The sequence below is a fragment of the Bos indicus genome, chromosome 8 (genome assembly GCF_029378745.1).
Source record: "Bos indicus isolate NIAB-ARS_2022 breed Sahiwal x Tharparkar chromosome 8, NIAB-ARS_B.indTharparkar_mat_pri_1.0, whole genome shotgun sequence".
NCBI lineage: Eukaryota > Metazoa > Chordata > Mammalia > Artiodactyla > Bovidae > Bos > Bos indicus.
In genome coordinates this window covers 176059-202996 of record NC_091767.1, presented here as the reverse complement: position 1 = coordinate 202996, position 26938 = coordinate 176059, and the positions used below count along the sequence as shown (strand labels likewise).

Below are 26938 nucleotides of genomic sequence, written 5' to 3'. Positions count from 1 at the left end.
AGAAACAGACTGTTTTCACAGGTTTTCCCTTATCTTAGAAGTAATAGGGCCATTACTTCAAATTGATTCCAAGAAAAAATAACAGCACATCTATATGCCAATCTGTTCTATGCCTTTCACACAAATGTCTTACCCTATGAGATGGGTATACTACTAGGGTAAGTAACTAGTCTAAGGCTCAGGGCTCATAAGCAGAACCAGGATTCAGCTCAGGCTGAGGTGGCTCTAAGACCTGAGATTAACCCGGCCCATAATTCAAATCAATTATCACACTATTTTTCTTACTCATATTTTAGTGTCTCTGTCCTGAAGCACACAAAGTACTAGACTTTACCTACTTGTGAATTCTCTTAAGCACATTTCAATAAATGTATAAATTACCAGTCTGTTATAAAACAATATTTAAAATTTATGAACTCACCTCTCTCAAGTAGGCTGCTTTACAATTTTGTTTACAGATAATTAAAAGGATAGTTTTTATCCAACTTCCTGTCCAAATTAAGGAAGCAAGATTATTGTGCATGTGTGTGTATGAAAAACACTTCTGAACTTAGTAATACTCAAGAGTAGCTAAAAGGGGACTTTAAAAGTATCTTTTTATTTTTTTAATTCTTAGAGACATCAGTCAACAATTTCTCTGTGTGTTTGTGCTATGCACTGGTTGATGATTTAATTCATTAAATAGCAGGATGAGACAGTTCAGCAGTAATTCCTAGGCTCAGATAAACTCTTGACATATTAAATGTCCCTGTATGAGTGTTCAGGCAGAGGATCTACATGACCATCTCCTTGATCAGACTTAACCATCCAGTCTAGACTGAGAAGAAGCACTCCATGTGAATCCCTGTGGCCAAGCCCTGGGATGGATTGCTGGGTCTTCCACTTTCCCCCTCTTTCAACCTCTTGCTGTGATGTTAAAGCCAGACAAGAATAAAGCAGCATGCTTTTAGAGGCACTTTCTTCATACTGATTGACCCAGCTATAAACCAATCCTGGACATCCAGCCCACTTAGTTTTAGTTAGTTTGGGACACTGATGAAAGTATCTAGTTTTTTTAATAAGTATAAAATAAGCTAAAGAAGAAAGCTTCAAGAAGTTTCAAGGTAGACACTGGGCAATCAGACCAACTCTTTTCATGAAGAATATTATTAGTCACTCCATCTGGTCATGTTAAATCCAGCAGTAATAACTTGACTTCATCTACTAAGTCAAACCACAGCATCTCAGCCTGGTTATACTTCCAATGAAGTGTAGTCAAAACTACTTTAGTGGTTAGTTTTATGTGTCAGTTTGGCTAGGCTATAGTACCCAGTTATTTAGTCAAACACTAGCTTGGGTGTTGCCATGAAGCTAATTTGTAGATGTCATCTAAAATCTACAATTAACTGGCTTTAAAGGGTATTTCTGTTGTTTAGTTGCTAAGTCATGTGCAACTCTTTGTGACCCAATGGACTATAACCCGCCAGGTTCCTCTATCCATGGGACTTCCCAGGTAAGAATACTGGAATGGGTTGCCATTTCCTTCTCCAGGGGCTCTTCCCAATCCAGGGATTGAACCCATGTCTCCTGCATTGGCAGACAAATTTTTTACCAATGAGCCAGCCACCAGGGTAGCCAAAGTAAAGGGTAGTACCCTCATTAATATGGGAGTCTCATTTAAGTCAGTTGAAGGCCTTAAGAGGAAAATCTGAGGTTTCCAGAGGAAAAAATTCTGCCTTAGGACTGTAGCATCAACTCTGGCCAAATTTCCAGCCCTACCCTACATATTTCAGATTTGCTAGCCCCAAAATCATGTGAGCCAATTCCTTAAAGTAAGCCTCTTTATACAAATATTCCATTGGTCTTATTTCTCTGGAGAACTCTAACACAACTTATTGCTAGTCATATAACAATGTCTGCCATATATTTCAATTTCATAAAGATAAAAATTGCTAGTGAAAAAATTTTTGAGTAGGACTTTGAAAACCTGAGAAGTATGATTAAGTATGAGTTTTTCCCTTTATAACTGTTAAGAGAACAGGTACTAAATTAATAATCATTAAAATGAGAGGATTAACATAAAACAAATTTCATTATTGAAAAATTAAGAATTGAACAATCTTTACTAGAAAAATAAAGAATCTGAAGGCACTTCATAAAAGAAGCCAGCAAATAATGTAAAAATACCTAACTTCATTTGTAATTAAAGAAATACAAATAAAATTACAGTGAGACATCATTCTCAAGCTATCAAACTGGTAAAGATCTGAAAAGTAATACTCGTATTAGAGCATGGTGAAACAGATATACATACTGCTGATGGGTGTGTGAAACGGCACAATTGCTCTAGGAGATAATGTGGTACTATATATTCAAGATTTCTTAAAATGCTCACACTTTTCTACTCACTAGTTATAATTTTACAACTCTATTTCTAAGGAAACAGTAAAAATATATAAAGATTTATTTTAAAAATTTACTCAGGATTATCTTCAATAGTGTGCAATTAGAAGGCACTTATACAGGGAAATGGATAAATTATTCATACAATGGAGTATCATATAACCATTGCAGACAATACACGTAGTTTTTACTTTGCATGGTAGTATAGAACTGAAAGAAATGACTCCAAGCTGAAACCATGTAGTTATTTTAATCAATGGGAAAAACTGATTTATTCTTTGACTTTCAGAAATTTTTGTCAGAACACTGAAAACTCTTTTACTATCACTTATAAATGTCTAGTGAAATGAAAGAAATAGAAAAACTAGTATTTATTTAGTACACTGTAATTTAAAGCATTAATAATTAAAATGTTCTTTGTAAAAAAAACATTAAGAGTCATAAGACTTGTGCTTGTCTTTTTTCAAAGTCTTATATGATGCACATATCTTTTATGAACTGGAAAACTGTCATATGCCTTTCTAGGTTTGGATCAGATTCCAACATATTACTGGATCAAAGAGGCAACACAACACACGTTTTGCTTTACACGCGTGAACTAAGAAATGCACGGTGACCAGGTCACCAACACTTTGAAATGTCACAATGGGTTATGATGCGCATCTGTTATTGACATAGTGTTTTGTGGACTGAGGAGTTAGTCATTATTTATATTTTATGCAACTACTCACAGTTAATACACATGGTAGTGGAAATCTGAATTGTGTGTTGGGAGACTCATGCTATTTAACTGAACTGTGGCAACTGAAATTTGTGTGTACTACAACATGCAAAGACAGGGCTGCTTGTACTTCATGTAGTTTTAATGTCATGGGGAAATTAGTAAGGTATAATTAACAAATGCTGATATAAGCGAAAAAGAAACATAGTTAACGGTCTCTAAGTAAGCTGGATCTTGACTTTACCAAAAGGACTAGAAAAAAGACTGGAAGAACTTTTAATTCAACAATATTTGTTGTTGTTTAGTCGCTAAGTTGTGCCCAACTCTTTGGTGACCCCATGGACTATGGCCCGCCATGCTCCTCTGCCCACGGGATTCTCCAGGCAAAAATACTGGAGTGTGTTGCCATTTCCTTCTTCAGGGGATCTTACAGACCCAGGGATCAAACCCACATCTCCTGCACTGGCAGGTGGACTCTTTACCATCTGAGCCACCAGGGAAGTTGAGTGCTAAGAACTATGCTGGGGATAGCAATGAGTAAAGTGGACAAAAATCCACGTCTTTAAGAAACTTTCAGTCTAAAAGAGGAGGAGTGAGGAGAACACAATAACAAGATAAAGATAAAGCAAAATACATAGCATGTCAAAGGAGAGATAATGCTTTGGAGAAAAAGCAGAGAAAGAGGATTAAGAGTGATGAGAACTGGATACATTACTCAAGATGGCAGTCAGTGAAGCCTTCACTGAAAAAATAACATCCAGGTGAGGAGTTGAGGGTTAGGGAGTAAAGCCTGTCAAAACCTGGGAAAAGCAAGCAGAAAAAAACAGTACCTGCAGAACCCTCAGGCAGAAATAGGCTGAGGAAGTTGTGGCTGCAGCAAGGTCAGTAGGAAGTGGAACAGAGTAGAAGGATGCTGTCAAGAGAAAATGGGGGTTTGGGTTGGGTTGGTTAAGAAGAGTGCCACAGGGACTTCCCAGAGGTCCAGTGGTTAAGACTCTGTGCCTCCAATACAGGGGACAAAGGTTCAATCCTTGGTCAGGAAAATAAGATTGCACATGCTGCTTGGCACAGCCTATATATATATATATATATATATATATATATATATATATATATATATAAAAGAGAGGAAGAAGAATGCCACAAACTGGTTTATATTTGATCATGATCTCTACCAAAGGGCTTCCCTGGTAGCTCAGTTGGTAAAGAATACATGTGCAATGCAGGAGACCCTGGTTTGATTCCTGGGTTGGGAAGTTCCCCTGGAGAAGAGACAGGCTACCCATTCCAGTATTCTTGGACTTCCCTTGTGGCTCAGATGGTAGAGTCCACCTGCAATGCAGGAGACATGGGTTTGATCCCTGGGTCAGGAACATCCTCTGGAGGAGGGCATGGCTACCCAATCCAGTATTCTTGTCTGGAGAATCCCATGGACAGAGGAGACTGGTGGGCTACAGTCCATCAGGCTGCAAAGAGTCAGACACGACTGAGCCACTAAGCACAGTACACACAGCACTGAAAAGGGAACAAGTAGAGTTTTGATGATGGTTCTGTTTTGAAGTAGAATAACAGAATTTGCTGATGGATTGGGTTTGGGATATGTATGGAAGAGAAAGAAGACTGATTCTAAGAATTTTGGCATAAGCAAGAATGGCATGACAAGTAACTAATATGGGGAAGACTTATGAGTTGGTCAGGCTGGAGGGGAAGACCAGGAACTTAGTTTTGGAGCTGTTAACTTTCAAATACTTATTATGCAAGGAAGTACAGATGTCAATTAGGCAACTGAATACACAAAGTCTAAAGTTCCAGCCCAAGGTCTAGGAAGATACTTATTTGAGAGTTTAAAGTCTTAAGTCTGATGACATCATTAAAGGAGTTAAGTATAGAAAGAAAGAAGAAATTGTCCCTGGCTTGAGCCACTTATCTGTCAGAAGTCTAGGAGATGAGGAACATAAATTACTTGTCAGAAATAGGGTTAAGAAAGAAATTAATTTGAAAACACAATTTTTAGAAACTCAAATTACTATATGACCCAGAAATTCTACTCCTAGCAATGTACCTATGATAAAGTGAAAACAATGTTCATATCAAAACTTGTATACAAATGTTCACAGCAGCATTATTCACAATAATATAAAAAACCAGAAACAACCCCGAATGTCTATCAACTGATAAATGGATAAACTGTGGTATGGATACAGGGTGAAATATTGTTTGGCTGTAAAAAGAATAAAGTACTAATAAGTACTACAGGTGAAAGTTGAAAACACCATAAGAAAAGAAGTCAGTAATAAAAGACCATACTGTATATTCCATTTATGTGAAATGTCCAGAATAGACAAACCAATAGAGGGAGAAAGTAGATTTGTGCTTGAGGTTAGGGAGGAATGAGGAGTACAGGATTTATTTTTGGAGCAATGAAAATGTGATAAAATTGACTGTGTTGATGGCTGCACAACCCTGAGTATAATGAAAAAACCATACATACACTTTATGACTTGCATGGTAGGTGAATTATATCTCAACAAAGCTGCTGCAATAACCAAAACCACAAACAAACAACCCCCCGCCCAATTGGAGAATTCACAAACCAAAACTGGTTACTCTTGTATACTTTATTGATGTTCACCCCAAATCTAAAACTTCTCTTCCATGCATTATGATAGTAAACTTACAAAGTGAAAGTTAACTGTAGAAAATCTACAAAGATGAACAAAATATATAAGGAAGAAAATTAAAAATCATCCATAAGTCCACATCCTTTCAAACTTCAGGTGATTCCTTTTTAATCATTTCCCTCCCTGCTTACTTACATTTATTTTGGTCAAAATAAAACTGAAACCATATTATATTACATTATATGTCTATACCACACATATCTATTCTTCTAATTTCAAGGAATTTAAAAAGTTTCTACACGTTTACTATTACAAAGAGTCCTTTAGCCAAATCTCTGAATAACTCAATTTGAGAAGAACAAATTTCTAGAAATGCAATTACTTTGTTAAAATATGTGAATATTTTTTTAACTCTAAAAATACTGCCTTCCAGAAAAGCTATACCAATTTATCCTCTCATCAACAGTACAAGGGGACACAATTTAACACAAATTGAACTAGTTCTTGTCAGTTTAAAATTTTTTACCAATGTGCATGAAAAAATATTATCTTATTTAACTTGGGACTCATTTCTTAATAGTGATAAACTTATTTTCAGATTGTTATCTTTTGTAAACTGCCAGCTTACATCCTTCTTTGCTCTTCTGGGATATTAGTCATTTTCCTACAGTTTTACTTTGAGACTGCTTTTATGTATTCCTCTTTCTATCATAAATAACATTTTGTCATTCGTATTTTAAGTTTGATGATGGTGGCTTTGACTTACCAAAATTTAAAGATTGATGTAAATGACTCAGTCTTTTCATTTATGAATAATTCTTACTCTAAAAAGGAAAATCTTTCCCCAGACTGGTGAGAAAAGTGGTCATCAGGCTTTCCTTCTAACAGTTTCTGTTATTTTTCTTTGCAATATTTACTAAGTATTTAACACATGAATGTAGAGTGCTAATAGTTTTACATATACTAGCTCATTGAATCCTCATAATCACCCTACAAGAGATCTTTTATCTTTCTCATTGCTTTCCAATGAAGGGAAGATTACATTATCTGACTAAGGTAACCATTAATAAGATGCAGAACAGAAATTTAAAGCTAAAGCAATATAAAGCCATACTTGTTCCACTGTGCTCATATCCATATTAAGACATTTTAATAGAGCTATGCTTGGCTGTAGGGTTCTCTCATATCCTCATCTGAGAAACAATGACCAGTTACTAAAACATGTAACTCCTTAAGTTCAATAGATTGAAGTTCAATAGTTGCTGAAGTTAAGTAAGTCCTGGTCCACACCCTTGAATCAACTTAAATACTTTTTGTTCTGTGTTTTTTTACAACAATATTGTGGGTATCTCTAAGTAAAAGTATGATAAGCTCGCCACTTGGCTTTCGGACACAGACCAAGTTGGTTTTATTCTGTAGAATCAGACTAAAATAGATTTTATTAGCTCCACATGATAAAAGAAAAAAATCTACAGAGTAACTTTCAAAGAATCCACTATAATGATAAACTTATGTAGTATTTGTAATCAATGCCCTCTCTCATTTAGTTTTTCTTTTGATCATGTAGATAAAACTGCTCACAAACTAGTGCTTAAATAAAAACACACCAGATTCTTGATAATATTCCTCCTCTCAATGAGTATTAAAAATGTCTTATTTTACTTTATTTAAATTGTCTTGTTTTACTTATGTTATTATTGTAAGCATTCTCAAATTCTTTTTGAAAATCGGCAAAGAATAAATAGTATTTATTACAATTAATGTTGCTCAAAGCTTTCCTCTGACTGAATTTAGCAAAGTACTATGGTATAATTTCAAGTGTGCTTTTCAACACAACATACAATTATGTAGACTGATATTACGTAACTTGAAAAGAACAAATTAGATGCTGAACACATATACTTTACTACAAATTGGGACTGGAACACAGCATTATATTTTAACCCCTTATTTATAAGCTTTTCTGACAAATATCACATTAAAATTTAAACAATGAACTAAGGCTAATTATGTCGAGTGGTTGAGAGCTCAGAAAATTGTGTCTAGAACACCAGCCTTGCCATAAGACTTTACATCCAACTAAATCTTGATGACTCCTTCTTCAATCTCTATCTCAAAAGAAGACATTAATACTTGACCGATTTTTAAGACTGATTTTATTCTGTTAATAGAGGAATTAAAAGTTCACACAATTCTACCCTTCTGTACATGTTAATTCTGCTCTGTACATGTTAATAAAAATAAGGCAGTGCCTTATGGATTTGGGTTGTATTTTGACTTTGATAATTCAACTAAAAATTTGATTTACAAGATTTACAAATGGTAATAGTTTTCCAGAGTCCTATTTAAACTTCCAGAGTTATGCTATCAAGGATTCCTGGCTTTGGTTTGTTGTGGACCAAACAAAAATTGTTCTTACCTTTACACCCTGAATGAGACCATTCATGAGGAATGTGTGTTGAGGAAATGTTTCATGTAGAACCTACAAAAAGCAAACAAACATCAAGAAAAATTCTAAAGTAAATGAAAGGGAAAGATTTCTGACTCTTGTTAATGGCAGACTAGGTAACTAAACCCTGGAATGAAAAATATTAAGGAATAATGAAATATGGAAAATATCTTAAAAGTATGAAAAGGTAACAAGATAATGAGGCAGAAATCTAAATAAAGAACCTAAAAAGGTACACCCAGGATTCAGTTGCTTTTGCTACAAAACCACAAACAATTTAAAGGATGTACTGCAAAGAGTTACTCCAACTCAGTTATGAGCCTGCAGCCCAGCTTCATGGCACGTACATAGTCCAGGAAACCTCAAACCTTAAATTTGGATTACTGATCCAGACTGGAAGCCTCTCCAGATGTTTAGAAGAAAAAAATCTAAAGTTATTTCTGAAAAGGCCATCACTCAGGCTTTCACATCAACCATATATGTACTTTCTCAAATATAAAGACAAGAACATAATCAAAAGTAATCAGATACAAAAGTAAATGAGACATCATGAACAAGAAAACAGCAAACAATACATAACAAACACTCAAAGACCTCATGTTTTGGAATTATTTAACAGACTTTAAAAATAGCATGCTTACTGTGTTACAAGACATATAAAGTAACCTTGAAACTTTGTAGCAGATTTAAAGAACAAAAGTCTAGAACAGAAAAAACTAAATTAAAAACTCAATGGGTATGTTTAACAAGATAAGAGAGAATAACTGAACCAAAAGTTAGGTTAAAAGAAGTTATCCAGAATGCAGCAGAGACAAATAGACAGGATATAAGACAGAAAGTAAGAGACACAGAGGATCCAATAAGAAAGTCTAACAATTTAAACTAGCCCAGTAATAACAGTGAGGCAGAGACAATATTTTAGAAGCCGATGATTGATAATGTACTTGAATCAATGACAGACATCAATGAAGAGATTAAAGCAACCTATCAAATTTTAAGCAGTATAAAAAGAAATCCACATTTGCAATCAAATTAAAATTATAGAGAACCGTAAAAAAAATTCTTTAAAACAGAAATAACAGATTGCTTTCAAAGGAACAACAGTTAGATTATTTCTTAAGACTAACATTTTTGAACCGAGACAAGGAGTGTGCTATTCTATCATCAGGATAGTAAGAAACATAAGACAAATGCCAACCTAAAATTGTATACCCAGTTAAAATGTCCTCTGACACAAAGGCAAGTATCCACAGTTTTCGATTTGGCAAAAACAAGTTTATTAACTTATAGTAATGAGTTTACTAACTTATAGACTTGGCTAATTTGACTGTGTGGATCACAATAAACTGTGGAAAATTCTGAAAGAGATGGGAGTACCAGACCACCTGACCTGCCTCTTGAGAAACCTATATGCAGGTCAGGAAGCAACAGTCAGAACTGGACATGGAACAACAGACTGGTTCCAAATAGGAAAAGGAGTACACCAAGGCTATATATTGTCACCCTGCTTATTTAACTTATATGCAGAGTACATCACGAGAAACGCTGGGCTGGAAGAAGCATAGGCTGGAATCAAGATTGCCGGGAGAAATATCAATAACCTCAGATATGCAGAGGACACCACCTTTATGGCAGAAAGTGAAGAGGAACTAAAAAGCCTCTTGATCAAAGTGAAAGAGGAGAGTGAAAAAGTTGGCTTAAAGCTCAACATTCAGAAAATGAAGATCATGGCATCTGGTCCCATCACTTCATGGCAAATAGATGGGGAAACAGTGGAAACAGTGTCAGACTTTATTTTGGGGGGCTCCAAAATCACTGCAGATGGTGACTGCAGCCATGAAATTAAAAGACGCTTGCTCCTTGGAAGAAAAGCTATGCCAGCTAAACAGCATATTAAAAAGCTAAACAGCATATTTAAAAGCAGAGACATTACTTTGCCAACAAAGGTCCATCTAGTCAAAGCTATGGTTTTTCCTGTAGTCATGTATGGATGTGAGAGTTGGACTGTGAAGAAAGCTGAGCACAGAAGAACTGATGCTTTTGAACTGTGGTGTTGGAGAAGACTCTTGAGAGTCCCTTGGACTGTAAGGAGATCTAACCAGTCCATCCTAAAGGAAATGAGTCCTGGGTGTTCATTGGAAGGACTGATGTTGAGGCTGAAACTCCAATATTTTGCCCACCTGATGCAAAGAGCTGACTTATTTGAAAAGACCCTGATGCTGGGAAAGACTGAGGGCAGGAGAAGGGGATGATGGAGCATGAGATGGCTGGATGGCATTACCGACTCAATGGACATGGGTTTGGGTGGACTCCAGCAGTTGGTGATGGACAGGGAGGCCTGGTGTGCTGTGGTTCATGGGGTCACATAAGAGTCGGACACAACTGAGCGACTGAACTGAACTGAATGCAACCACATTCAAAATTCCCAGCAAGTCATTTTGTGAATATTGAAGAGTTGATTTCACAATTTACATGGATATAGAAAAGGCCTATAATAGCCAAGGCAATCTTTTTTAAAAAATAATTTCTTTATTACTATTTTTTACATATACATTTATCTATTCTCCCCCAGTCTCCCCTACATTCCCAGCTATAGCCAAGTCAGTCCTGAGGAAGAAGAACCAAGTCACGTAAGTTATAGAAGATATCAAGAAAATGCTAAAGAAATCAATATAGCATAGTACTGACACAGGATATATACAAAAATAGAACATAAAACCCAGAAAATAAGTCCATGTGACTATAACTGTCTGATTTATGATAAAGTTGACATATGGAGTGGGGAGAGTTTTTTTTAAATAAACAATGCTGGTTCAACTATATATTAATATGAACCCAAATGAATTGACCCTTATATAAAATGATTTTTCTAGAAAAAAATCATGAAACTGGTTCATGAAAAAAACATGGACTGAGAATTGGTATGAAAGATCTGTGTGTGAAAAATAAACAGATAAATCTTGGGGGAAGAAGAAAGTTTCTTTTTTAAAATTTTTATTGGCATATAGTTCCTTTACAATCTTGTGTTAGTTTCTACTGTACTAAAAAGTCAGTTAGCTACATATGTGCCCCCTCTTTTTTGATTTCCTTTCCATTTAGGTCACCACAGAGCATTGAGTAGAGTTCACGTGCTATACAGTAGGTTCTCATTAGTGGAAGAAAGCTTCCTAAACAAGATTTTAAAAAAGCAACTAAACATAAGAAGCAAAAAAAAAAAAAAAAAAAAAAAAGTCAGTAAATTGAACTGTGTAAAGATTATGAACTTCTGTTCATACAAAGACACCATTAAGAGAATGAAAAAGTAATTCAAGGAGGGAAAAAGACATTATCAATAAATATGTGAGTGTTCAAAAATAAACAAACATTTTGCTGTTACTGTTGTTCAGTCCCTAGGTCAGGTCTGACCCTCTGACCCCATGGACTGCAGCATGCCAGGCTTCTCTGTCCTCCACTATATCATGCTGCTGCTGCTGCTGCTAAGTCACTTCAGTCGTGTTTGACTCTGTGTGTCCCCATAGACAGCAGCTCACCAGGCTCCTCTTTCCCTCAGATTTTCCAGGCAAGAATACTGGAGTGGGTTGCTATTTTCTTCTCCACTATATCATGGAGGTTGCTCAAACTGATGTCCACTGAGTTGCTGATGCTATCTAACTACCTCATCCTCTGAATGTCAGAGGTTGTTGATATTCCTCCCAGCAATCTTGATTAAAGCTTGTGTTCTATCCACCCTGGGATTTCCCATGATGTACTCTGTGTGCATATAAGTTAAATAAGCAGGGTGACATTACAGCGTTGTTCATTTCCTAATTTTGAACCAGTCAGTTGTTCCATGTCCGATTCTAACTGCTGCTTCTTGACCCACATTTACGTTTCTCAGGAGACAGGCAAGATGGTCTGGTACTCCCATCTGTTTAAGAATTTTCCATAGTTCATTGTGATCTACACAGTCAAAGGCTTTAGTGTAGTCAATGAAGCAGAAATATATGTTTTTCTGGAACTCCCTTGCTTTCTCTATGATTCAATGAATGTTGGCAATTTGATCTCTGGTTCCTCTGCCTTTTCTAAATCTAGCTTGTAGATCTGGAAGCTCCCAGTTGATATTGCTGAAGGGTAGCTTGAAGGATTTTGCGCATTTCACTTGCTAGCATGTAAAATGAGCTCAATTGTATGGTAGTCTGAACATTCTTTGGCATTGCCTCTTTGGGGGTCTGGAATAAAAACTGACCATTTCCAGTCCTGAGGTCACTGCTGAGTTTTCCACATTTGCTGACATATTGAGTGCAGCACTTTCACAGCAACATCTTTCAGGATTATAAATAGCTCAGCTGGAATTCCATCACAACCACTAGCTTTGTAGTAATCTTTCTTAAGTCCCATTTGATTTCAGACTCCAGGATGTCCAGCTCTAGGTGAGTGACCACACCATCATGGTTATCAAGGTCATTAAGACCTTGTTTGTACAGTTCTTGTGTGTACTCTTGAGACCTCTTCTTAATCTCTTCTGTTGTTAAGTCCTTACCATTTTTGTCCTTTATTGAGCCCATCCTTGCTAAGTCCTTACCATTTTTGTCCTTTATTGAGCCCATCCTTGCATGAAATGTTCCTTTGATATCTCCAATTTTCTTGAAGAGATCTTTAATCTTTCCCATTCTATTATTTTCCTCTATTTCTTTGTACTGTTTGTTCACATAAGAAGGCGTTCTTTTCTCTTGTTGCTATTCTCTAGAACCCTGCATTCAGCTGGGTGTTATCCTCCCTTTCTTTCTTGTTTTTTGCTTCTCTTCAGGTATCTATAGGCTTCCTCAGACAACAATTTTGCCTTCGTGTATTTCTTTTATTTGGGATAGTCTTAGTCACGGCCTCCTATACAACCTTACAAATCTCCAGTCTATAGTCCTTCAGGCACTCTGTTATCAGATCTAATCCCTTGAATCTATTCATCACCTCTACTGTATAATCATAAGGGATTTGATTCAAGTCATACTTAAATGGCAAGAGTAAACATTGACATTTTAGGAATCTGTGAACTAAAATGGACTAGATTGGGTGAATTTAATTCAGATGATCATTATATCTACTACTGTGGGCAAGAATCCCTTAGAAGAAAAAGAGAAGCCCTTATAGTCAACAAAAGAGTTCAAAATGCAGTTCCTGGGTGCAATCTCAAAAACAACAGAATGATCTCTGACTCTAAGGCAAATGATTCAATATCACAGCAATCCAATCTATGCCCCAACCACTAATGCCAAAGAAGTTGAAGTTGAATGGTTCTATGATGATCTACAAGACTTCCTAGAACTAACAACAAAAAAAGATGTCCTTTTCATCACAGGGGTTCAGTTCAGTTGCTCAGTCGTGTCCGACTATTTGTGACCCCATGAATTGCAGCACGCCAGGCCTCCCTGTCCATCACCAACTATTGGAGTTTATGCAAACTCATGTCCATCGAGTCGGTGATGCCATCCAACCATCTCATTCTCTGTTGTCCCATTCTCCTCCTGCCCCCAATCCCTCCCAGCATCAGGGTCTTTTCCAATGAATCAACTCTTCGCTTGAGGTGGCCAAAGTATTGGAGTTTCAGCTTTAGCATCAGTCCTTCCAATGAACACCCGGGGCTGATCTCCTTCAGAATGGACTGGTTGGATCTCCTTGCAGTCCAAGGGACTCTCAAGAGTCTTCTCCAGCACCACAGTTCAAAAGCATCAATTCTTCGGCACCCAGCTTTCTTCACAGTTCAACTCTCACATCCATACATGACTACTGGAAAAACCATAGCCTTGACTAGACGGACCTTTGTTGGCAAAGTAATGTCTCTGCTTTTGAATATGCTATCTAGGTTGGTCATAACTTTCCTTCCAAGGACTAAGTGTCTTTTAATTTCATGGCTTCAGTCACCATCTGCAGTGATTTTGGAGCCCCAAAAAATAAAGTCTGACACTGTTTCCCCATCTATTTCCCATGAAGTGATGGGACCAGATACCATGATCTTAGTTTTCTGAATGTTGAGCTTTAGGTCTACTTTTTCACTCTCCACTTTCACTTTCATCAACAGGGTCTTCAGTTCCTCTTCACTTTCTGCCATAAGGGTGGTGTCATCTGCATATCTGAGGTTATTGATACTTCTCCTGGCAATCTTGATTCCAGCTTGTGCTTCTTCCAGCCCAGCGTTTCTCATGATGTACTCTGCAAATAAGTTAAATAAGTAGGGTGACAATACACAGCCTTGACATACTCCTTTTCCTATTTGGAACCAGTGGGTTGCAATTTTCTTCTCCAGTGGACAACGTCCTATGAGAACTCTTCACTATATCCTGTCCATCTTGAGTAGCCATGCAGTTCATGGCTCATAAATTCATGGAGTTACACAAGCCCCTTTGACACAGCAAGGCTGTGATCCATGAAGGGAAAACAAACCTACATACATGTAGAAAAAAAAAAATAAAATAACTTATATACAGAATATATACAGAAATCCTACACATAATGAGAAAAGAATAGACAACACAATTATTTAAAATGGATGAAATACTTGAGCTGACACTTCACAAACATAGTCACAAGACAAATATATATAAAGGACGTTAACTTCATTGATCATTAGGAAGATGGAAAATAAGGCCACACTGTACACATCAGAATCATTAACAATGAAATAACAATTGTGGGTGAAGATGTAGAGCCTGGTTTACTAGAGGGTAAATTGATTCAACCACTCTGGAAACTTTTGGCAGTATATAGGAAACTGAACAAAACTCTGCAGTTTATTCCTAGGTATAAAGAAGAAAAAAACGTATACACATTCACCAACAGACATATACAGGAAATACCATAAAACCAGTATGTGTAATAGGCAAACACAGGGAACCCGTGTCCATCAATAATAGAATGGATTCCTGTGGTTTGTCAAAAGGAGTCACAGGACTCAGAAACAGTTACACTCACAGTTACAATTTAACAAAAGGATATAGCTCAAAACTGCAAAATCAGTGTTGTTGCCTGAAGTTGAATAGCTTAATAAGTAAGTGCTTCTCAGTTTGTTGTCTTCCTCTGGTTGAATTCCAGAGTACTGAAATGGTTGTTTGTGATTGTTTTGTCCAGCTTTATTAGGACAGAATTTGTTGACCTTCTGTTCTGTCATACCAAAATTAAAATTTTTAATTCTGAAAAAAGTGAAAATTCTGGTCAAGCAGGTGAGATGAACTTCACCTCCCAGTCCCTTGACACCTGTAACAATTCAAGTATGATGAGAGTCCCGAATGGAAAAGACAGAAAGGGCAGCAAAAATATTTGAAACAATGATGGCCAAAACTTCCCAAATTTGATTAAAAAATATATACACACACACACACACACACATATGGGAGTGGGTTGCCAGTTCCTTCTCCAACGGATCTTTCCTATCCAGGGAATGAACCCATATCTCTTACATCCACCTGCACTGGCAGGTGGGTTCTTTACGACTAGCACCACCTCAGTTTATTTCAGTCACTCAGTCGTGTCCAACTATTGTCCATTATCAACTCCTGGAGATCGCTCAAACTCATGTCTACCAAGTTGGTGATGACATCCAACCATCTCATCCTCTGTCATCCCCTTCTCCTCCTGCCTTCAATCTATCCCAGCATCAGGGGTTTTTTTTTTCCAGTAAGTCAGTTCTTCACATCAGGTGGCCAAAGTATTGAAGCTTCAGCTTTAGCATCAATCCTTCCAATGAATACTCAGGACTGATTTCCTTAGGACTGACTGGTTTGATCTCCTTGCAGTCCAAGGGACTCTCAAAGAATTTTCTCCAACACCACTGTTCAAAAGCATCAATGGATTGCTACATCAAAATTGCTGAATCAGTGGTTTCAAAAGTGCCACCTGGGAAGCCATATATATATAAATCTACAGACCTCAGAAGCTAAACAAGTCCCAAGTGAATAACCCAAAAAGAGAATTCCCTGGTGGTCCAGTGCTTAGGACTCTGCACTTTCATTACCATAGCCCAGGTTCAACCCCTTGTCAGGGAAGCAAGATCCTCCAAGCTGCAAGACATGGCTAAAAAAACAAATAAACAAACAAACAAAACACAGTTCAACGCCTAGACACATTACAGCAGAAACTGTTGAAGACAAAAGAAAAAATCTCTAAAGCAGAACGAAAAAGAAAATGAGTTACTACTTATAGTTGGGACCAACAAACTTACTGTGTAAAGGAACACAAACATAAGATAAATATTTTAGGTAAGATGGTGTGTGTTACAACTACTCAACTCTGCCACTGGAAAACAAAAGCTTTCACATTCAGTCGGCACTGCTGTGGTCCAAGAAAATTTCACATTTGAATTTCATACAGTTTTCATGTGTGACCAAAAACATACTTTTTAGAAATGCAAAAAAAAGAAAAATTTTAGTATACAGACCACATAAAAACAGGTAGTGGGCCAGATTAAGCCTGTGGACCACAGTTTACAGACCCGCTGACATCAAGTGAACTACAATACTTGCTAAAAACTCTCTTCCCATTAGATATAATAGATGCCAGAAAGCAATATAATGATATATAAAAAGTGCTGCAAAATTATTTAAAAATCTAGAATGCACACTAAATATTTTATATACCAAATTCTAAGACAAAGAGACCCACCAACAGTTACCCTGCATTGATATTTTCATGTCAACTCTTCTTAAAATTATATTAACTTGGTAAGTTGGAAATCATCATTTTTTAAAGCAATCACAAGTTTATAGATATAAAAGCATGCTACAGATTACAATATACAACACACAATAAGCCAGAAATAAATGCCAAACAAAGATCATTGCATCTGACTAGCTCAGACACGGTAACTGTCAGCTGTGCAAAAGAAGGTCATCATATTAATACATTGGGCTCCCCTGGTGGCTCTGTGGTAAAGAATCCACCTGCCAATGCAAGAGACACAGGGGATGCAGGTTCAATCCCTGAGTCAGAAAGATCCCCTGGAGTAGGAAATGGCAACCTACTCCAGTATTCTTGTTTGGAAAATTCTGTTAGGGGAAGCACACTGACTAAAACCGCCCACCCTGGCCAGGCACCATAGTAACCATTTGCATGAGTTGTTTTAAGACAGGAGGTCCTGGAAAGGAACTCGGAACTAAGAAGCCACCACCAACCACCGGAAGAGTTCAGGAAAGGTCAAAAGGTGACACCACATATTCAACCACCTCCCAGAATCCTTCTCTCTGGCATCCATCTTGGCTGAGCAATATGTGCGCCACCAGGAAGGCCTCTGAGTCAGAATGACTGGCCAAAGACAACCTGGAAACTAATCCCATCACCATATAACCCAAGACTGTGAGCCATGTGGTAGAGCAGTTCTCCTGGGTTCCCTTACCCAACTGCTCTTCATCCAGACACCCCTTCCCAACAAAAATCTTTCTCTGTCAGTATATGTATCTCCTCGGACAATTCATTTCCAAGTGTTAGACAAGAAACCACTCCTGGGCCCTGGAAGGGGCGCCTCTTCCTGCAACAATTCCATGGACAGAGGAGCCTGGTGGGCTACAATCCACAGGGCTGCAAAGCGTCAGACACGATGGAGGGACTGAGCACACAAATATACATCATGTATTACAGGTACTTTTAGTGAATGATACTTAATTATATGACACACAAAATAGTAGTGAGAGGGTAACAAGTAGGAAGGCTGCTGCTACTGCTGCTGCTAAGTCACTTCAGTCGTGTCTGACTCTGTGTGACCCCATAGACGGCAGCCCACCAGGCTCCCCCGTCCCTGGGATTCTCCAGGCAAGAACACGGGAGTGGGTTGCCATTTCCTTCTCCAGTGCATGAAAGTGAAAAGTGAAAGTGAAGTCGCTTAGTAGGAAGGCTAGGGGACCCCAAGTGGAGGAAACAGACTGCAAGTGGAGGATTTTTTTTGTTTTGTTTTTTCCTTCTCTATACAAAATAAAAAGTTTTCTTTTAACTATGTATTTGCTTGGAAATCTGCCTTTCTTTAAGATTCATGTCAATTGTTTTATGGCTGGGGATGTTCACTTTGTGCAAATGCCATCTCAAAATGCATGTTGTGGGAGAGGGGCCTGATACAACTCTCTCAGTTTTGAGGTGATTCTTTAACAGATATATAACTCTTTGCCAAAAACTAGCACACTTTCTGCCCTCTTCTGAAGCCTATGTCAGAAGCTTCCTCTATTCCTTTATACTTTAATAAAACTTTATTACACAAAAGCTTCAAGTGATCAAGCCTCATCTCTGACCCTGGATGGAGATCCTCTCCTCTGAAGGTCATTATTTGCAGCATAGCTCACGGCTTGCAGCAGCAACCTTTCAGTAGGTTCTGGGTACTACGGTCAAAAACACCATTAGGAAATTGTCAAAATCACATAAAATGAGACTGGAACACCTTATGCAGCAAACAATGTCAATTTGCTTATAGTCAGAACTTTACTTCCTTTTCAAGTGCAGAGCAAATCATGCCTCAAAGTGCCTGAGTACTCTGCCAAAAATGCCTGACAAACAGCTCTATCCATCCATCCACCTCACTTCTCAAGAGAAAACACTGGTTATGCAAAGGAAGCAGATGGGCTGGACTGTTGAGCTGATGAGATAGGCTACATGTCTGTTATATGAACATATATGTTGAGAGTAAGTAAGAAGGTATAGGAAAACTCAATGTGGCAGAGAAGCATTTGAAGAGCATTCTTTGGATTAGCAGTTTCCCATACAGAGAGAAGACAGGGTGGTAGGAAGAAATATTGAGTCCTTGAACTTTTAGCAGGATTCCTAAAAGGTGAGTTTACAAAAGAAAATTTGCAAATTGCGAGGGAGGAGCCAAGATGGCGGAGGAGTAGGACGGGGAGAACACTTTCTCCCCCACAAATTCATCAAAAGAGCATTTAAACGTCGAGTAAATTCCACAAAACAACTTCTGAATGCCGGCAGAGGACATCAGGCACCCAGAAAAGCAACCCAACTCTTTGAAAGGAGGTAGGAAAAAATATTAAAGACAAAAAAAAGAGACAAAAGAGGGAGGGACGAAGTTCAGTCCCGGGAAGGGAATCTTAAAAAAAGAGAAGTTTCCAAACACCAGGAAACCTTCTCACTGCCGAATCTGTGCCGAGCTTTGGAAGCACAGAGGGCAACGTAACAGGGAGAAAAAATAAACAAACAATTAAAACTCGCAGATTGTGAGCCCTACGGTAACTCCCCCAGCGGAGAAGCAGCGAAGATGCCTGCATCCGCCATTAGCAAGCGGGGGCTGGGCAGGGAGGCGCGGCGCAGGCTGCATCGCTGAGAGTAAGAATCTGGCCTGAATACCCTGAGCGCTATCTGAGTGAAATAATTTGGGCTAGCAAACCAGACTGTGGGATATCTACCACGCAAAAAGCCAGCCCTAACCTAAGACCGCCAGGCCTGTGCATGGAACAAAGGACTGAACAGAGATAGCTGGCTGCAGACCTTCCCCCTCCGGTGACAGGCAGCTGGAGCCGGAAGAGGGCAATCGCAGCCCCAGAGAGACATTATCTATAAAACTGGAAGCAGGCTTCTTGGCTAACTAAAACTTCTTGGGGGTCTGGACGGTCAACATCTGCCTGAGAAGGTGCGCCGGTTTTACACCCAGATAACCGAGTGGCGGGGAGGCGATAAGTCTCAGCATTGGTGCTCGCCAAACACCTCATCACCTGAGCTGCTCGGACCTGGGAAGAGCACAAAACGCAGGCCCAACCGAGTCTGCGCCTCTGAGGACTACCCGAGTGCCTGAACCTGAGCGGCTTGGACCTGGGAGGTGCATGCAACCCAGGGCCGGCCTCGGATTGTTCCCGGCGGAACAATCTAGAGCCCGAGCAGTGTGGGCAGGGTGGCTACACGCGCCGTGAGCGGGGGCAGACCCAGGGTGGCTGAGGCACTGCAAGCCCACGCCAGTGTTATTTGTTTGCAGCATCCCTCCCTCCCTCCCCGCAGTGTGACTGAACAAGTAAGCCTAAAAAAAAAAAAAAAGTGTCCTCCACCGTCCCCTTTGTGTCAGGGCGGAAACCAGATACTGAAGAGACTAGCAAACAGAAGAAGATATAACAGAGGGAAACGCCTTGGAAGCTACAGGCAATAGATCAAAACCCTGTGGTTACTACGGACTACATAGGAAGGGGCCTATAGATCTTGAGAAATATAAGTCTGACCAAGGAACTAGCCAAAAATGAACTGAACCCACAACACCCACAACAAAACCAAGCAAGTCCTAGATATATTTTTATTATTTTTACGATCATTCTTTTTTTTTTAATTAAAAAAAAAAAAATTTAAGTCTTCTATTGTTTCTTTAATTTTCACTTTTATAACCTATTACTTTGCAAAAAAAAAAGAAGACCCTATTTTTTTCTTCTTCAGCAAACTTCATATATATATATTTTATAATTTTTTGACCGTGTTTTTTTTTTTTCTTCTTCTTTTCTTTAACATTGTATTTTTGAAATTCCAAACTCTACTCTAGATTTTTAATTTTCGCTTTTTGGTATTTGTTATCAATTTTGTACCTATAGTTTTTTTTTTTTTTATATAATTTCTGTGACTTCTTTTTTTTCTTCTTCTCTGTTTCTTTCTCTTCTTCTTTTATATAACATTGTATATCTGAATGATATCAATTTTGTACCTGTATTTTCTTTATAATTTTTGTGACATTGTTTGTTTTTGTTTGTTTTCTCTCTTTATTTTTCTTCTTCTTCTTTTTTTCTTTAACATTGTATTTTTGAAATTCCAAACTCTACTCTAGATTTTTAATTTTTGCTTTTTGGTATTAGTTATCAATTTTGTACCTGTACTTTCTTTATAATTTTCGCGACCTTGTTTGTTCGTTTTTTCTCTCTTTCTTTTCCTTCTTCTTTTCTTTAACATCGTATTTTTGAAATTCCAAACTCTACTCTAGATTGTTAATTTTTGCTTTTATGTATTTGTTACCAATTTTGTACCTTTAAGAACCCAATCTTCAGGACCCATTTTTCACTAGGGAGCGAGATTACTGGCTTGACTGCTCTCTCTCCCTTTGGACTCTCCTTTTTCTCCACCAAGTCGCCTGTGTCTCCTCCCTAACCCCTCTCTACTCTACCCAACTCTGTGAATTTCTGTGTGTTCCAGACGGTGGAGAACACTTAGGGAACTGATTACTGGCTAGATCTGTCTCCCTCCTTTTCATTACCCCCTTTTATCCTTCTGGCCACCTCTGTCACCTTCCTCCTTCTTCTCTTCTCTGTATAACTCCGTGAACATCTCTGAGTGGTCCAGTTGTGGAGTGCACATAAGGAAGTGACTACTGGCTAGCCCACTCTCTCCATTATTGATTCACCTCATCTCATTTGGGTCACCTCTAACTCCCTCCTCCCTCTTCTCTTCTCCATGTAACCCTGTGAACCTCTCTGAGAGACCCACACCGTAGAGACACTTTTCATCTTTAATGTAGATGTTTTATCAATGGTGCTGTATAGAAGGAGAAGTTTTGAAACTACTGTAAAAATAAGACCGATAACCGGAAGCAGGAGACTTAAGTCCAAACCCTGACTCCAGGGAACTCCTGACTCCAAGGAACATTAATTGACAGGAGCTCATCAAATGCCTCCATACCGACACTGAAACCAAGCACCACACAAGGGCCAATAAGTTCCAGGGCAAGACATACCAAGCAAATTCTCCAGCAACAAAGGAACACAGCCCTGAGCTTCAAGATACAGGCTGCCCAAAGTCACCCCAAAACTATAGACATCTCATAACTCATTACTGGACATTTCATTGCACTCCAGAGAGAAGAAATACAGCTCCACCCACCAGAACACCGACACAAGCTTCCCTAACCAGGAAACCTTGACAAGCCACCTGTACAAACCCACACACAGTGAGGAAATGCCACAATAAAGAGAACTCCACAAACTGCCAGAATACAGAAAGGACACCCCAAACTCAGCAACTTAAACAAGATGAAGAGACAGAGGAATACTCAGCAGATAAAGGAACAGGATAAATGCCCACCAAACAAAACAAAAGAGGAAGAGATAGGGAATCTACCTGATAAAGAATTCCGAATAATGATAGTGAAATTGATCCAAAATCTTGAAACTAAAATGGAATCACAGATAAATAGCCTGGAGACAAGGATTGGGAAGATCCAAGAAAGGTTTAACAAGGATCTAGAAGAAATAAAAAAGAGTCAATATATAATGAATAATGCAATAAATGAAATTAAAAACACTCTGGAGGCAAAAAATAGTAGAATAACAGAGGCAGAAGATACGATTAGTGAATTAGAAGATAGAATGGTAGAAATAAATGAATCAGAGAGGATAAAAGAAAAACGAATTAAAAGAAATGAGGACAATCTCAGAGACCTCCAGGACAATATTAAACGCTACAACATTCGAATCATAGGGGTTCCAGAAGAAGAAGACAAAAAGAAAGACCATGAGAAAATACTTGAGGAGATAATAGTTGAAAACTTCCCTAAAATGGGGAAGGAAATAATCACTCAAGTCCAAGAAACCCAGAGAGTCCCAAACAGGATAAACCCAAGGTGAAACACCCCAAGACACATATTAATCAAATTAACAAAGATCAAACACAAAGAACAAATATTAAAAGCAGCAAGGGAAAAACAACAAATAACACACAAGGGAATTCCCATAAGGATAACAGCTGATCTTTCAATAGAAACTCTTCAAGCCAGGAGGGAATGGCAAGACATACTTAAAGTGATGAAAGAAAATAAAGCTACAGCCCAGATTATTATACCCAGCAAGGATCTCATTCAAGTATGAAGGAGAAATCAAAAGCTTTTCAGACAAGCAAAAGCTGAGAGAATTCTGCACCACCAAACCAGCTCTCCAACAAATACTAAAGGATATTCTCTAGACAGGAAACACAAAAACAGTGTATAAACTCGAACCCAAAACAATAAAGTAAATGGCAACGGGATCATACTTATCAGTAATTACCTTAAACGTAAATGGGTTGAATGCCCCAACCAAAAGACAAAGACTGGCTGAATGGATACAAAAACAAGACCCCTACATATGTTGTCTACAAGAGACCCACCTCAAAACAGGGGACACATACAGACTGAAAGTGAAGGGCTGGAAAAAGATTTTCCATGCAAATAGGGACCAAAAGAAAGCAGGAGTAGCAATACTCATATCAGATAAAATAGACTTTAAAACAAAGGCTGTGAAAAGAGACAAAGAAGGTCACTACATAATGATCAAAGGATCAATCCAAGAAGAAGATATAACAATTATAAATATATATGCACCCAACACGGGAGCACCACAGTACGTAAGACAAATGCTAACAAGTATGAAAGGAGAAATTAACAATAACACAATAATAGTGGGAGACTTTAATACCCCACTTACACCTATGGATAGATCAACTAAACAGAAAATTAACAAGGAAACACAAACTTTAAATGATACAATAGACCAGTTAGACCTAATTGATATCTATAGGACATTTCATCCCAAAACAATGAATTTCACCTTTTTCTCAAGTGCACATGGAACCTTCTCCAGGATAGATCACATCCTGGGCCATAAAGCTAGCCTTGGTAAATTCAAAAAAATAGAAATCATTCCAAGCATTCTTTCTGACCACAATGCAGTAAGATTAGATCTCAATTACAGGAGAAAACTATTAAAAATTCCAACATATGGAGGCTGAACAACACCCTGCTGAATAACCAACAAATCACAGAAGAAATCAAAAAAGAAATCAAAATTTGCATAGAAACGAATGAAAATGAAAACACAACAACCCAAAACCTGTGGGACACGGTAAAAGCAGTCCTAAGGGGAAAGTTCATAGCAATACAGGCACACCTCAAGAAACAAGAAAAAAGTCAAATAAATAACCTAACTCTACACCTAAAGCAACTAGAAAAGGAAGAAATGAAGAACCCCAGGGTTAGTAGAAGGAAAGAAATCTTAAAAATTAGAGCAGAAATAAATGCAAAAGAAACAAAAGAGACCATAGCAAAAATCAACAAAACCAAAAGCTGGTTCTTTGAAAGGACAAATAAAATTGACAAACTATTAGCCAGACTCATCAAGAAACAAAGGGAGAAAAATCAAATCAACAAAATTAGAAACGAAAATGGAGAGATCACAACAGACAACACAGAAATACAAAAGATCATAAGAGACTACTATCAACAATTATATGCCAATAAAATGGACAACGTGGAAGAAATGGACAAATTCTTAGAAAAGTACAACTTTCCAAAATTCGACGAGGAAGAAATAGAAAATCTTAACAGACCCATCACAAGCATGGAAATTGAAACTGTAATCAGAAATCTTCCAGAAAACAAAAGCCCCGGTCCAGACGGCTTCACAGCTGAATTCTACCAAAAATTTAGAGAAGAGCTGACACCTATCCTGCTCAAACTCTTCCAAAAAATTGCAGAGGAAGGTAAACTTCCAAACTCATTCTATGAGGCCACCATCACCCTAATACCAAAACCTGACAAAGATCCCACAAAAAAAGAAAACTACAGGCCAATATCACTGATGAACATAGATGCAAAAATTCTTAACAAAATTCTAGCAATCAGAATCCAACAACACATTAAAAAGATCATACACCATGATCAAGTGGGCTTTATCCCAGGGATGCAAGGATTCTTCAATATCCGCAAATCAATCAATGTAATACACCACATTAACAAATTGAAAAATAAAAACCATATGATTATCTCAATAGATGCAGAGAAAGCCTTTGACAAAATTCAACATCCATTTATGATAAAAACTCTCCAGAAAGCAGGAATAGAAGGAACATACCTCAACATAATAAAAGCTATATATGACAAACCCACAGCAAACATTATCCTCAATGGTGAAAAATTGAAAGCATTTCCTCTAAAGTCAGGAATAAGACAAGGGTGTCCCCTTTCACCATTACTATTCAACATAGTTTTGGAAGCTTTGGCCACAGCAATCAGAGCAGAAAAAGAAATAAAAGGAATCCAAATTGGAAAAGAAGAAGTAAAACTCACTATTTGCAGATGACATGATCCTCTACATAGAAAACCCTAAAGATTCCACCAGAAAATTACTAGAAATAATCAATGATTATAGTAAAGTTGCAGGATATAAAATCAACACACAGAAATCCCTTGCATTCCTATACACTAATAATGAGAAAACAGAAAGAGAAATTAAGGAAACAATTCCATTCACCATTGCAACGGAAAGAATAAAATACTTAGGAATATATCTACCTAAAGAAACTAAAGACCTATATATAGAAAACTGTAAAACACTGGTGAAAGAAATCAAAGAAGACACTAATAGATGGAGAAATATACCATGTTCATGGATTGGAAGAATCAATATAGTGAAAATGAGTATACCACCCAAAGCAATTTATAGATTCAACGCAATCCCTATCAAGCTACCAACAGTATTCTTCACAGAGCTAGAACAAATAATTTCACAATTTGTATGGAAATACAAAAAACCTCGAATAGCCAAAGCAATCTTGAGAAAGAAGAATGGAACTGGAGGAATCAACCTACCTGACTTCAGGCTCTACTACAAAGCCACAGTTATCAAGACAGTATCGTACTGGCACAAAGACAGAAATATAGATCAATGGAATAAAATAGAAAGCCCAGAGATAAATCCACGCACATATGGACACCTTATCTTTGACAAAGGAGGCAAGAATATATAGTGGATTAAAGACAATCTATTTAAGAAGTGGTGCTGGGAAATCTGGTCAACCACTTGTAAAAGAATGAAACTAGACCACTTTCTAACACCATACACAAAAATAAACTCAAAATGGATTAAAGATCTCAACATAAGACCAGAAAGTATAAAACTCCTAGAGAAGAACATAGGCAAAACACTCTCTGACATACATCACAGCAGGATCCTCTATGACCCACCTCCAATAATATTGGAAATAAAAGCAAAAATAAACAAATGGGACCTAATTAACCTTAAAAGCTTCTGCACATCAAAGGAAAGTATTAGCAAGGTGAAAAGACTGCCTTCAGAATGGGAGAAAATTATAGCAAATGAAGCAACTGACAAACAACTAATCTCAAAAATATATAAGCAACTCCTACAGCTCAACTCCAGAAAAATAAACGACCCAATCAAAAAATGGGCCAAAGAACTAGACATTTCTCCAAAGAAGACATACAGATGGCTAACAAACACATGAAAAGATGCTCAACATCACTCATTATCAGAGAAATGCAAATCAAAACCACTATGAGGTACCATTTCACACCAGTCAGAATGGCTGCGATCCAAAAGTCTACAAATAATAAATGTTGGAGAGGGTGTGGAGAAAAGGGAACCCTCTTACACTGTTGGTGGGAATGCAAACTAGTACAGCCACTATGGAGAACAGTGTGGAGATTCCTTAAAAAACTGGAAATAGAACTGCCTTATGATCCAGCAATCCCACTGCTGGGCATACACACTGAGGAAACCAGAATTGAAAGAGACACGTGTACCCCAATGTTCATCGCAGCACTGTTTATAATAGCCAGGACATGGAAGCAACCTAGATGTCCATCAGCGGATGAATGGATAAAAAAGCTGTGGTACATATACACAATGGAGTATTACTCAGCCATTAAAAAGAATACATTTGAATCAGTTCTAATGAGGTGGATGAAACTAGAGCCTATTATACAGAGTGAAGTAAGCCAGAAGGAAAAACATAAATACAGTATACTAACACATATATATGGAATTTAGAAAGATGGTAACAATAACCCGGTGTACG

At 37.8% G+C, this 26938-nt stretch overlaps 1 protein-coding gene across 4 annotated transcripts in view; it reads right to left on the bottom strand.

Annotated features, from left to right (window-relative positions):
- MFSD14B (major facilitator superfamily domain containing 14B) overlaps positions 1–26938 on the bottom strand; it is a 118091-nt gene that overhangs the window by 35496 nt on the left and 55657 nt on the right. For 3 of the 4 annotated variants that reach the window (XM_070794340.1, XM_070794337.1, XM_070794339.1), the window contains exon 3: positions 8144–8206. The exons of the other annotated variant lie outside the window; for it this stretch is intronic. In XM_070794340.1, the coding sequence (XP_070650441.1) occupies positions 8144–8206 (63 nt within the window). The remainder of the gene's footprint in view (positions 1–8143; positions 8207–26938) is intronic. 4 annotated transcript variants of the gene reach the window in all.